The sequence below is a fragment of the Mycteria americana genome, chromosome 2 (genome assembly GCF_035582795.1).
Source record: "Mycteria americana isolate JAX WOST 10 ecotype Jacksonville Zoo and Gardens chromosome 2, USCA_MyAme_1.0, whole genome shotgun sequence".
Classification (NCBI taxonomy): Eukaryota; Metazoa; Chordata; class Aves; order Ciconiiformes; family Ciconiidae; genus Mycteria; species Mycteria americana.
The window spans coordinates 72,180,684-72,194,186 of record NC_134366.1 but is presented as its reverse complement, the minus strand read 5'-3'; the positions used below and the strand labels follow the sequence as shown (position 1 = coordinate 72,194,186).

The window sequence follows — 13,503 nt, the reverse complement described above, 5'->3', positions numbered from 1 at the left end:
CCAGAGTCATGTAGGACCTCAGTTCTCACACTAGCAGCATCCTTTAAGCCAAAAGCATTGTGCCCCCTTTATTATTTTGAACACAGAGATGAACACAGAGAAACTGTGTTCATAACCTTGAGATGGAAGACAAAGTCTTTCTGCTAAAAGATTACCTGAATTCTTGTTGCTGGTGATTTTTGAGAAGTCCCTTAAACAAGTCAATATTCTTTCCAAAGTGGTGTATGTCCAAGGCTTCATTTTAAACTATGCCTTGTTCTTAAAAAGGCCCAAACTTTAAGTAATCTCTTCAGGTTTTCAGGGCCATAGCAGAAAGAGGGAAGAATAACGCTTCCACTGTGGAGGCGTTCAAGATGTACCTTTGTGTCAAGATGGAGTGTGAAATTACCAGTTATGATAATGCTCTTCATGACAGCTTATGCAGCACATGCATTGTCACTGATAAAAATATATTTGATACTTGATCATTGCAAAGAGATCTCTTGAAGCTTGATTTACACATTTACTATGTAGCCTCCAGGCTGGACACAGAATGTAGTAAACTGATGCTTCAGTCACCATTCCCTGAAGACCTACCCAAATCCCACCTCTACAATGACTGGTCACTGCTTTGGATGCATTACTTCCTTCTGCTTTTGTCTGTAGTAACACCGAAGAAAGAGGATTGTTTTCTGTCTGTGTATCTGTCTGTCTGCATGTCTGTCTAGAGCTAGGAATTTATCTGTTAAAAACAGAGAGTCACTTGTATGACCTCTTCACTTTCTGTGAAGTTTTAAGACTGTTGGTCAAAATCCACCTGATTCATTGCCGGGAATAAGTAACTCATCAAAAAAAGACTACTCTGGTTATTGGAAGGCTGCACTAGCAATTTTCATTGTCTCTGCAACAACTTAACAATTTAACTTTTTTTAAAAAGTTGATAACATTTCTACTAGCACCCTAATCAGTTGCCCCTATGTTCTACTTCATGCAATTGCCAAGCGCTACAGGATGATGTCCTGGCTTCTTCAGAAGACATTTTTGATGAATTACTTTGGTAACATGGTGGGCTACAGTGATCAGATTTGTACTTTGAAAGGCACAAGTCTCTGGAGAAGGCATAGAGTATTTAAAAAATACAGGAATTCTATTAGGTTTGGTTTTGATTTTTGTAATTCCCCCTCTTAAATTCCATTTTTGTTAAGATTAGCCTTATTTTATGTAGTTTCAAATCTTTATTCTAGAACATTTGAGTTAAATATTGGAAAAGTTATCATTAGATTTTTAACATGTCAAGTCCCCTTGACGACCTGGCAATCCCTTTATGTGCAGGTGATGACATTACTGAAAAAACTTGTGTACCGACTTCATTTGCTGACAGCAAGGAATTATGCCTAAATGTCTGGACTAACAAAGAATTTAGAAGAAGGAAAAATATCAGGTAGGGAGAATTTCCCAAATAGCTTGACTGTGAAGCAAATGTACATTTCAGGCTAAACTGCTGCCTGTGTACTTTCACATTATGAAAAATATGAGAATTGAGCCCACTGGGGATGAGACAGGTAATAAATCTCAAAGACAGAAAACATGTTCAGTGAAGCAGTTTTAGAATGACTTTCTTAAGGAAATTATTGAAGAAATACAGAGTTCAGTTGTTTAGGAAAATCTGCAAAGTCTTCTTTGATTTTTGAAAAAAAATTACTATTGATATTTGCAAGATTCATAATACAGCTGTACAAACAGTTTTATTCTTGTCCTAGGTCCTTTCTCTGTAACAAGCCTCCTAAAAAAAAATACCTTGCAACAGTGGTGGTAGGTTCTGTCTATAGTTGTCAGTACTATACTGTGGGTGTTTTTGAAATAGTGGAATACGAGAGATGATTCTAATATTAAGTATTGAATATAGTGTATTTTTGAGGTCTCGCTGGTTTAAAAAGTTAAACATTGATTGATTTCACTGCATTACAAACTAAACATTTCTTCATTGTCTAAAGGAAAACATTAAATATTAAAAGATAAACACTCATTTTAGGACTTCCCACAAATGAACTTATGAGAGAAATGTTTGCATCAATAGTTTTGATTTCTGCACATTACAGCAGTCAGATATGGATCATAGCTTGCAAATGTTTTACTGTTCTTTTGCATTGTTGCAAAATTATTTTCCTTGTGGTATGAAGAGAGGGTAAAACAGTTATGCAAAAAAAACCAAAACAAAACAAAAACAACCTGAATGAATGAAATGGTATACTGTGCAAATTTAAAGATGCAGTGTTGAAAAATATGTGGGTTTTCCCCCTCCATGTTTGGGTGGGGGGCTCCCATCATCTCATTGTTTCTTAAAAGCTGGGAACAGGTGGAAAAACTTGGCATTAAATTGCAAAGGTTCTTTGTTATTTAACATATTTTACCTACAGAATGCACGAACACTTCAGGGTTATGTGAAACATATGAGAAGTGACATACTACATAAAAGCTTTTAACTGGAATGTGGGGGAAGAAACAGTGCTAATAGCAACTATGTGCATAAATTACACTCCTATACTTGCTTTTAAATAATTTTTACATATCTATATGTCCATATGTGGAAAATTGAAGCTTTTTTGTGTTTCCAGATTTATAAAATGTAATATTTTTCTCTGGAGAAAGTGACACAATATTTAATTATTGATACTTTTATATTGTTTATACCTTTTTAAGAAAGCCTTGGAAGAATACATTGCTTCCCTGAGGTTCCCATGTGCTGCTGTCATTAATACAGGCATAACATTATAGAATTTGATTTGATTTCCAGCATACCTTCCCTTATGGGAGGGGAGCATGAAGTGATGGTTCCAAGACGGAGTGGTTTCATCAGAGAAGCTCCTTTAAGAAGTGCTCACCACCACGGGTCACCCTCCCCACTGGTGCCAAAACAAGTGCTTGTGGAGCTACGCTGCAAACCAGATCACTGAAATGAGATTTGCTTTTAAAAACTTTGTCTGTGAAGACATATGTGAGCTCTGCCCACATTTTTTAAAAGGGAAGGAACGGCATTTGAAAAGTTCAGTCTTGAAAGCATAGTGGACTATTATAAAGAGAAGCCTCGTGTACAATCTTAGAAATAAGATGAGTAGGAGAGCCTATGGTGGTGGCTTATTGAAGGAGAAGGATGTGTGTGGTGTTGATACGGAATGGCCCTTCTTATGGATTAATATGGGTAAGAGGGGAGGGATTTCTTCTTTCAGTTTGAACATTAGCACTTTTCATTCACTGAGTGTTGAAAAACTTAACTGTAAGTTACAATTGCCTAACTGCAACTGCAGTAAAACTGCAGCGTAAGTGCTTTTACAATGCTTGGGAATCATGTATTTTCAGGTGGGCGTCTTTTGTAGTTTTGTAGGCCTTCATGGAGCATTAGGAAACAGACAGCTAGCACCAAGTAGTGGTTTTTTTGGGTTTGTTTTTTTTTTTGTTTTTTTTTTTTTTTTTTTAAAAACTTGAGTGCATTCTAGATTTTTTTTCCTTGCAGTTGTGTATGCCACTGTTAGCACATTTAGGGGGAAAAAGTATTTATTGCTATTTATATATCTCTATATATATTAAAAAAAATTCATTCCTTGAGCATGGGGGAATTTTTTAAAAAAAGAGAATTGCAGAAAACTAAGGATGGTATATCAAAAAGCTAATATAATTTGGGAACATGAGTATATGAGTTCTGGTGAGAACCTAGCTGCAGATTTTCCAGGCTTCAGTTAAGGGATATGCAAGAGTTCCCAAGACTTCCAGCAAAACCAGGAAAGTCAGTCTCCCTGAAAACATCCTGCTGGGAGGCAGGGATCGCACAAGGGGAGAGCTGGTAGAGATGAGCTCTGGCAAAGGGAATGGGTAGGAAACTCTGCCATCCTGTTATAAAGGTGCTCATGTTGCATCTGTAATGTATCCAGTTCTGCTCCATTCTGAGTCACCATTCTGCAACTTAGAACTATACAGAGTCCGTCAGATACATGAGCAGACATTTCTCTGCAAGTTGCAGACATAACTGTGGTTGTTCTGATCCGTAGTGACTGTGCGATGCTAACTTATGTTTACCCTGCAGCTGGGATATAGGAATTGAACTCTTATCACCTGGCAGCTTAGTTGGAGTGCTGATAAACTAATAGAGTAAAAAAAGCTTATGTGTCCTTCTCACTAACAAAAATGAAAAGTGGGTCCATTACCTTTCAAAAGTGTGTGGGGTTGGATTTTTTGACAAGATAGAAATTGAACACCCGAATCTTACGGATTGAGAGAAGATCATGCATTAATAAGAGAAGCCCTGAATAATTCCATTTAACATGGTAATGGAAGTAAAGTCTATTCTGTTTGTTGGGAAGGGAGATACAGAGAGTCTTCCTTGATACATGAAACAAATGTGACGATTGTCTTCACTGATGTAAACGGGCATATGCGAAACTTACCCGTGTGCTGTTTCTGTATATTTAAGTGGTAAGTCAAACGTCACTAGATGGGGTTTATTTTGTGGGTTTTTTTTCCATTTGTTACAATTTTTATTCTGGTTTTAGTAAAGTCGTGGCAAACCTTGTGTTTTGGATACTGTTTGAGGTTAGATATTTAATGTATTTTTTATATTAAAACTTACAAATGTGATGTTTTGATTCAACAGCATTCCACGCAACTCCTAATACTTATAAACGAAAGAATACAGAAACAGCATTAGATAATAAGCCTTGTGGACCGCACTGTTATCAACATCTGGTAAGATAACTTCATATGTTAGAATTCACTAAGTGCTAGTTCTAGCTGCAGTATAGCAAGCTACACTTAGTGTAAGGACATGCTGGATCTATGATAGTGCATATACTTGTGGGCCACTTGCAGTCAAGTATGTTATCTTCAGTTTGTGCTAAAGAAAAGAGTTAACTTCCAATCATCAAATGAAAGTCTAAGTAGGAATAATTTTTAGCTCTATTAGATGTAGCCTGAGATATTTGTAGGGAAGAACGATTATTACCTCCTAATAATGTGCTGCTGTTATTGCGTCTGATGTAGTCAAAGAACTGGGTCTTACAGACTTACTCTCTCATAAGTTATATCACAACTAAAAATTATAAAGGTTTTTTAGTTTGCCAGAGGCGGATTCCATCCAGTACTTGTGCTCTTAAGAAACAACAGGATGGAAATTAAGAAGGGGAAATCCTTAGTAATATAATTTCAAATCTCTCTTGCACTTCCCCTAAATTTATTAGTATGAGAAACCATGTAATTTTCCAATCTAAAAACTTATTATACATTGTCATACCCCTTTCCACTAGAAAACAAATTACCAGAGATTGCATTTTAAAAAATGCAGAACGCATATTGTTTAAGTGCCATGTGCAAGAAGAGTAGTTGTATTTTGAAGGGTATTCTCTGTGAGAAATTCTCATTTTTTTTCTGTCATCTAGGAAAATAGAAATTACTACTGAATTATTTTTCACTTGGCAGCCAAAATGAAAGCAGAACTTAAATACTGACATAAGTACTTTGTAAATGTAGATTTTTTTTTTTTTTTCCCTTTCCTTCCATGATAGCATCAAAAGTATTTACGTTCATGGTTAGAGTACCTTTAACTGGAATTTGTGTGTACATGATTATTTGTAGAACAATGCAAAGTTATACAGTATGCAAGTAGAACGTGTTCTCCCCCAATCCCTGACCACAGGTGAAAACACTTTTTAATTCTTTTACTGAAAATTGTAATGTTTTGTGTTTAGGAAGGTGCAAAGGAGTTTGCAGCTGCCTTGACCGCTGAGCGTATAAAGACACCACCAAAGCGCCCAGGTGGCCGCCGAAGGGGAAGACTTCCAAACAACACCAGCAGACCCAGCACGCCAACAATAAATGTATTGGAATCAAAAGACACAGATAGTGATAGAGAAGCTGGAACTGAAACTGGAGGAGAAAACAATGATAAAGAAGAAGAAGAAAAGAAAGATGAAACATCCAGTTCGTCTGGTAAGGCTAGTCAATGCCTCTTTATTCAATTAGCTGCAGTGCTTGAGAGGATAAAAAAACCCACCAAGTTGAGCCATGCGATCCTAGAAACCATGTATTTGGAATGTATGGAACTGAGTGAAAAGACTAATAGAGTAATATAGAGTAATAATATGAGTTTAATCAAATAGAACCCTGTAAGAAAATTTCCAGACTGTCTTGATTTATGTATAGTGGTGAGATCGTGTAATTTCAATAGCTACTGTTACCTAATTTTTAACTTCTTTAAGAGGTATGTGAAAAGTGCTGCTTTGTTGTGGCACTTAGATTAGTAAACAACAACAACAAAAACCTGGGATATTTTTAACTACAGTTAATAATCTGACATTTTTAAGGGCTGTGTAAAACCTTTGAAACATAGCCTTACATTGACCCATACTATCAATTATTTATTACAGAAGCAAATTCTAGGTGTCAAACACCGATAAAGATGAAGCCAAATATTGAGCCTCCAGAGAATGTGGAATGGAGTGGTGCAGAAGCCTCAATGTTTAGAGTTCTTATTGGCACCTACTATGACAACTTCTGTGCAATTGCCAGACTGATTGGGACCAAAACGTGTAGGCAGGTAAGAAAGGAAGCTACTTACTAAGGATGATAGCGTTTTACTTTTAAAACTGAAGTACAGAAATACTAGTATTGATTACTAAAAGAGAAAATTAATGAATTCTCTTGGTTTTCCCAAGAATGCTATGATCTAGAATTCGTGCCACAAATATATAAAAGTTAGTTTTAAAACTGTTTTTAAATTAAATTTACAGGAGGTTTAAATTAGACTATCTGTTCTTAAGTGACAAAAATAATCAACTTTAAATGTATTGAAAAGAGACTATGATTGGATATAATCTGTAAGTTGTTGGTTGGAGGAAATCATACTAACTTAGAAAATGAGTAACTTTCTACTAGTGAGAGATTTATCGTGGATGTATTATGGTATCTCTTGTTAGGTGTATGAGTTTAGAGTAAAGGAATCTAGTATTATTGCTCCAGTCCCTGCTGAAGATGTTGATACTCCTCCCAGAAAGAAGAAAAGGAAACACAGGTAAATCTGTTACTAAATAACTTTAGCGTAACAATAAATTGGAGATACAGGGGATCAGAACAGAAAGTATTTTGGAGGAAAAGTCATGCAACTCTTCTCTTTTTGCTTCCAAAAACAAAATTTGCAGCCATAAAACAAAATGGTGTTTTGGTTTCAGACAAAATCTTACTGCATTGGCAAGTATAACCTTCCATGTCTTTTCCCTTCTCCCTTCTTTTTAACCTCTTTAACAGCCAGATTCTTGTTAGCAGATTCTTGTAGGTGTGTTGCTGCAAGTAGTCAAACTAAGTTTAGATTAGAAATACTCTACACAGCTTGTTATAACATTCAAGATATTGCGGTATAATTTTGTTTGCAGCAATAAATATTAAATTTACAAGTGTTATAATGGGATTCAATAGTGATTATATGTTATTTTGTAAATTAAAACTCATGGGGTTTTTATGGTAAAGTGTATTCTATTAAGATTCAGATGATCAGTAAGCAAAAATGTTGTAGCAAACTAGTAGGATTGCCTTTTTTCTTTGAGAGACTATTCCTTTGTAACACCCCAGTTTCATTATCAACTAGAACTTCAACTAAAGAACCAGGTTAACAAGTTGTTATTTAAAGTGAAGCTGCAATGAAGAACAAAATCAAGCTTTTTGCTGGAGCCACAAAGACCATCTGAAACAATTTCTGTTGAAATTGTAAACTTGGTGGCTGCTGTCTGTCAGTGAAATGCATTTTTCTTTGAGTCTCCTGAGGTATGAAAAATGCAACTCTGCATTGACTATTTTTATTCCCAGGAATAAGAATATAGGAGATAAAAAGCTGACTGAAAATTAGCAAGAACATTTCTTTTCTGCAAGCAATAAGTATACTTTTTTCCATAAAGTTTCCTATTTCTCCCCTTAACTTTCTTTATTTTCCCCCAAATTTGTTCTTCCAGTTCTTCTCTCATCAATTCTTCTTGCTTCTGTCTTAGCTTGTCTAAGTATATCTATTATTTCCAGGCTTAGTGAAATTCCTGATACAGGTTCAAAGATACTGTTGACGTGGAGTAGAATGTTTCTGCTTTGTAGCATAGAGGCAGCTGATGTGAGCTAGGAAAAGATTCAGTGAGCATCTGGAAGAGGTTCTATTCTCAGCATAAACTATTGATTTAATGCTCTTGGGACAGTTTTCAAGTTTTTGGGCATTTGGTGGGCTTGGCTGTTTAAATCTGGAGTTATTAGCCATAGTGCAAGTTTGGAATACGCAGTGGGAATTAGCTTTCTTTCAGATTCACACGAATTGCTATAAAAATGGTGCCACACGAATTGCTATAAAAATGGTGCCACTACATCTATTTGAAAAGAGCAACTAAAAGGCTCAAATGTATTTTGAAGCGGAAATGGATTATATGGTTACCAGGTTGACATTTTTTTGGAGGAGTTTTGAGACTTTTTTTGGTTATTTTTTTTTTCCCCCAAATAAATAAAAGCACATATCATTACTTGGGGTTTCTTCTGTTATTTTGTTCTTATTAGTTGCCAATATAAAAACTTTTATGCTAGCAATTTAGTTTTGAAATGCCTTTTAATTCTTTTGACTCTCGTTGAAGGAAGGAGATAATTTTTTTTATTTGATTTCACAGAATATGTGGCAATCAAGCTGTCTCCATTCTTCTATGTGCAGTAGTCTTTTTTTTAAAAAAGGAAAACCTTTTAGCCCGCCTACATACAACTGTAATCTGAGTACTCTCTAAAGATGTCGCACAACTAGCAATTGGGAAAACCATCTGGAAGTCTTTCTTTGTTTCTTACATTTCTTTGAGTTGAGTTTACTCACTCCTAGAGTAAATCCAATCCTAGAGCCAGGAAGGCCCTTCTGTCCTGTTTGCACTTTTCCATTGCAAGGGACTTGCTGGTCTGCAGGTTTTCCACATGTACATGTAGTAGACAGCCTTCGACCAAAAGCAGCATTCACCAAAGAGAAAGGCACCAGCAGAAGGCTGCTTTTAATGGCCTCCTGTAACTGATTTGATAGCAGATTTTCTTACAAGACTTTGCCTATTTACCATGTGATCTTGGTGCCCGTATAGGCATACTGAGCAACTAGCTGGCAAGAGTAGACCCCTCTTGGGTAGTAAAAGATATTCTCTCCCTCCTTCCAATGTCATTTTTGTTAGATAGCCATAATAAGGCCGATCAATGAGAGAAGACTTTTTATATAGTTGTTTTTTGGAGAACCAGTAAGTGTCAGAGCCTGTCCTATATATCAGAGACTAGCCAGGCAGTTTGTGAAAACTCTGCTTTGCTGGAGGAGTAAGTACTTTGCATAGAAGCCAATAGAAAAATCTGAACCAAGAAAGAATTCAGAAAAGCATGAGCGTATGCTGGAGGGAGAGTACTTCAGCACTGTTCATTCTCTTATGTGTATGTTTTCTTCCATTACTGGGAGCTGAATTGTAACTAATCAACACTCCTTCCTCAGGATTGGTAAGGATCTGTTATTGATTGTAGGGCCATGCAATGCTGCTTCTTGTTTATTTTTGTTTTCCTTCCCTCCCTCATCCCCTATTCTGATGCAAGTCTACTTAGTAAACTTTATTTGACAGTATTTTCTTTTTCCCCATTTTCCCATTTTCCTTTTCCTGTCCCTACCTTCCACTGGACTACTGTTCACTGCATATGTTTGAATAGCTTACATGGTTCTGCCTAAAGTTCAGGGTGCTTTTTTATAGGGATTTAAAGGCAAAAGGTGCAGCTGAGGCATTGGCACAGGTACTCTTATGTGCCACCTGGTTGGAAGGCTGAGTCTTAGAGAGGCAGGGAGGCCGTGGATAAGATATGATTTAGGAGACTGAAAAGAAGTCTTTGAGTGATGCCAGAAAATCAAACACTGCAAAGACTTAACTACATGTATTGACATAATTGGCACGTATTTTGAATTTTCAGTGCTATTTCAGGTAGCAGAGCATCCCTGTGCAGAGAAAGAAACGCTAGTGTAGCCTCTTCTAAAGAATGCATTTCTACTGCCTGATTGGCTGATACCAGTGCCTCCTGAAAACACTGGCAAAATCTAGTAGGTTGTTAGCAGAGAACAACAATGTTTTTGACAGCTTCTGTCATAATGTTTCTGGAAACACTTGTTTTCTAAGCTGGCTACCCTGCAGATGTCAGCAACCACATGTACAAATCCACCTGCTTGCTTGGAAATCTGCCACTGAGTTTCCTATTTGCTTTTTTTTATGAAGCTTTGAGTCACGAGTGTTTTCGCAAGTTTCTGTCTTTTTTTCCTTGCCTTTGCTTCCTAGTGCATGGGACCAGATCTTGCCTTTTGTTTCTGGTCAAGACAGCAGATTACAGGGCAGATAGGTAAAGTAGTCCACCTTTAGTATGGTGGACACATTCAGGCTTCAGCTTTGTGCACTAATCGGGGGAACTTGAAGTGCTTCCTGGCGGTTTTTGACAGTTGCAAGCCAATGAATGTACTATTTGATTGTGCTAATCAAACCTCCTGTCGAATTGGTCAGTGTTGGCAGCTATCTTCAGTCATTCCCCACAATTCATGCTCACACCATATTGTCTCCAGCTCCTTTCTTGCTAGGGTCTCTTCCTCCTGTGACACCAATCTCTGTTACAAGAGTGGCTAAGCTGATGCCTTTGTCATTGTGACTGCCATATTTAATTTTCTATCCATTTTGCATTGTTAGTATTAATCCTTTGTTGATGGCGGCAATCTTTGTCATATTCAGGTGACCTTTGTCCATACAGTCTATACTTTCCTGTAGAAACCAAAATGTCTCAGGTGGCAACTAGTCAGCAAGTGGCATTTTACTTCTAAAGTATTAGGATGGTGCTTACCTGGAAAAAAAAAAAATAACCCAAACCACAAAAAAACCCCTAACCACCACCACCACCACCCCCCCCCAAAAAAAAAAAATTGCTGATGAAGTGGTGTTTTAAGAAGTCTATCCACAGAAAGCTTTTAAGGATTTGGTATGCTAGTAGGTCCTTATTATCTTGGGCTGAGAGACAAGCTTCTGTGAAAGAATTGTTCAAAAATATGGTATATGTTACATTTGCCGAATACCAGCCAGACAAAAAAGAAAAGTAGTTTGATGTGCATTAGAGTAATTTAAGTCAAAATTCCACTCCTTCTTTCAATTATATGGGAACTGTCTTCTTACAAAGAGTCAGCATCTCATAATTCATAAATATCTGTTGGTAGCCTTTTTTTCTAGAGTGTGTCACTCTTAATAGGAATGTTATCTATTTATTACAGTGCTCTGTAATGTCTTTGGGTTTGTTCCCTCCCCTCAACCTCAGATACTTGGACAAGTCTCCCTCTGTGGGTTTCGAACTTGTATGGGTTCCTTCAAATGCTTGTAAGAAAGTTTGCTGTCTAGCACTTAATGTTAAGTAAAACAGTAAAGCTTTGGAAGGGCAATTGCATAGAGAATCTTGTTTACCTAAAGCTGTTGGTGTCCTGGCCCCCCCAGCACACACATTCCATTGATATCATGCTTTTATGAAAGAAGTAGCAGCTAAAAAGTCCTATTTAAGCAGTTACAGTGGGAGATACTTTTTCAGAGTGCAAACCTCTGAGTGTTGCATTCACTGAAAGGCAGAATAGCTTTCTAAGTGTTCTGTGCTGGGGATTTTTGAGTACCTGTGTTCATGAGTATTTTGGACTGCTAAATAAATCTGCACAGAATGTGAGGTTGCTAGGTGCAGCTAGCAGAGTATTATTTGGCCAGGGAATGAGGTTTCTCCCATATTCTCTTAATGTTGCTATATGACATACTAAGAAACTCCAAGAAGTATAAACTTTGAAAATCCTTAATCTGAATTTTTTTAAAAAACACTACACAACAAAAACACCACTTCTTGCAAAGGGAGTGCTTAGTTAAGCTAATGGAGAAAGAGGACATTGAAGGAAAACTGTAAGGATGTAAGAGAAAGGCGCATTTGAAGAGAAAGGCGAGTTTGAAGTAGAAGGGAAAAGGCTTAGCACAGTGCCACCGGTCAGAACAAACTGGGGAAAAGTCTGTCCACCCAGAAGAAATACTGAGGCCACATCAATCTGGCTGTGCCAGACAGATGTGATCTCCTCTTGTCATATACTCGGAGCTCAGCAGATGAAGGGTAGTACCTGGCTGTGATCTGTGGGAGACTACCAGCGTGGTGCTGGGGCCAAGTCCTGCGAAGCAGCGGACAGACCTTCACTCCCCTATTTAGACATGTCCCTGCATATCTGCAATTCTGTATCCTTCCTTCTGCTGCTGCTTCTGCCTGCTAGAAGCAGCTCCAGCAGCCTCCTCTTTGCAGGTTTTTCTTAAAGGCCATCTGAATTTAAGCATCTCTAGCCTGGGCTGGGTGGGGGCTGCTCGTCAGTACAATCCTGGGACTAGAGGAATGGTGTGGGGAGGGGGAGGGAGCAGCCTGCAGAGTGTTGATCTTGTCAGCTCCAGGAGACTGGGACAGGGTGGTTCTGCTGCAACCACTTCTGACTTGCGTGTAGTTGGCAGATGTTCATGTTACCAGAAACTTTCCTATTTTAAGTCTTGTGGGTGCAAGATGGAGCTACCTTTCCCAGCCCACTGCAGAAGGAGTTCCTGTCAACCTTCTTGTGTTTGTTTTGTGTTTTTGCAGGTTGTGGGCTGCTCATTGCAGAAAGATACAGCTGAAAAAGGGTTAGCATCTTTCCATTCAATTTATGTCCTGAACTCTTAAGATCCTACTGTTGCTTTTTTGGTGTTGTTTTTCGGGGGTTTGGGGTTTTTTTGTTTGTTTTTGTTTGGGTTTCTTTCTTTCTTTCTTTTTTTTTTTTTTTTTAATGTTAGGCCATTATATACATTCCATGGGGAGCTAGAGATTATAGGGGGAATAAAAGAAAAAAAGGAAGCTCTCATCATAGATATTGTAGGGACAAAAGGTACTGTTTGGTTTACATAATGGGAAGAGCTCTGTATAATTCAATAAAAAGGGGAGGAGGCTGAATTTACAATCTTTTCAGTATGGCCTCACTGAAGTACAGATAAAAATGGTATTAACAATAGGAGCTGCAATAAGAAGTGGCATTTTTTTTTTAACAGCTTATTTTAGAAATAGTTATCTGAAAATTTGTTGAGACTGGTTGGGACTTCTAGCAACATAAATAATTGATCAGTTTGTGTCTCTCTCCTTTTTGGTTGCTGATTGCTAACTTGAGCATTTTTACAAATACATGCAAACCCAACACAAGCTCAGGAGTATTAACAGCAAATATAATTTATATAGCACCAAATTCTCCTAGCTGCTCTATAGGTAAAGCCCTAGACTTGTCCCCTATAGTCCCTCCTTGCCTATAAGCTGTTAGCGTTGTCTGTATTGGAAAATTGACTTGGGAAAGCACAGTGGTATAATGACCAACTATTATTTTGCCAGTGTATCTGTTTGAAAGTTGGCTGTTGCTCCACAGTAAAACTTGCTTTGGGTATTTGAGTAAATTTACTTTGC

General features: G+C 37.5%; 1 protein-coding gene across 8 annotated transcripts in view; it reads left to right on the top strand.

Moving 5' to 3' along the window:
• EZH2 (enhancer of zeste 2 polycomb repressive complex 2 subunit) overlaps nucleotides 1-13,503 on the top strand; it is a 51,657-nt gene that overhangs the window by 33,268 nt on the left and 4,886 nt on the right. For all 8 annotated transcript variants that reach the window (XM_075493737.1, XM_075493739.1, XM_075493741.1 and 5 more), the window contains exons 9-13: nucleotides 4,625-4,716; nucleotides 5,715-5,955; nucleotides 6,393-6,562; nucleotides 6,942-7,036; nucleotides 12,658-12,698. In XM_075493737.1, the coding sequence (XP_075349852.1) occupies nucleotides 4,625-4,716; nucleotides 5,715-5,955; nucleotides 6,393-6,562; nucleotides 6,942-7,036; nucleotides 12,658-12,698 (639 nt within the window). The remainder of the gene's footprint in view (nucleotides 1-4,624; nucleotides 4,717-5,714; nucleotides 5,956-6,392; nucleotides 6,563-6,941; nucleotides 7,037-12,657; nucleotides 12,699-13,503) is intronic.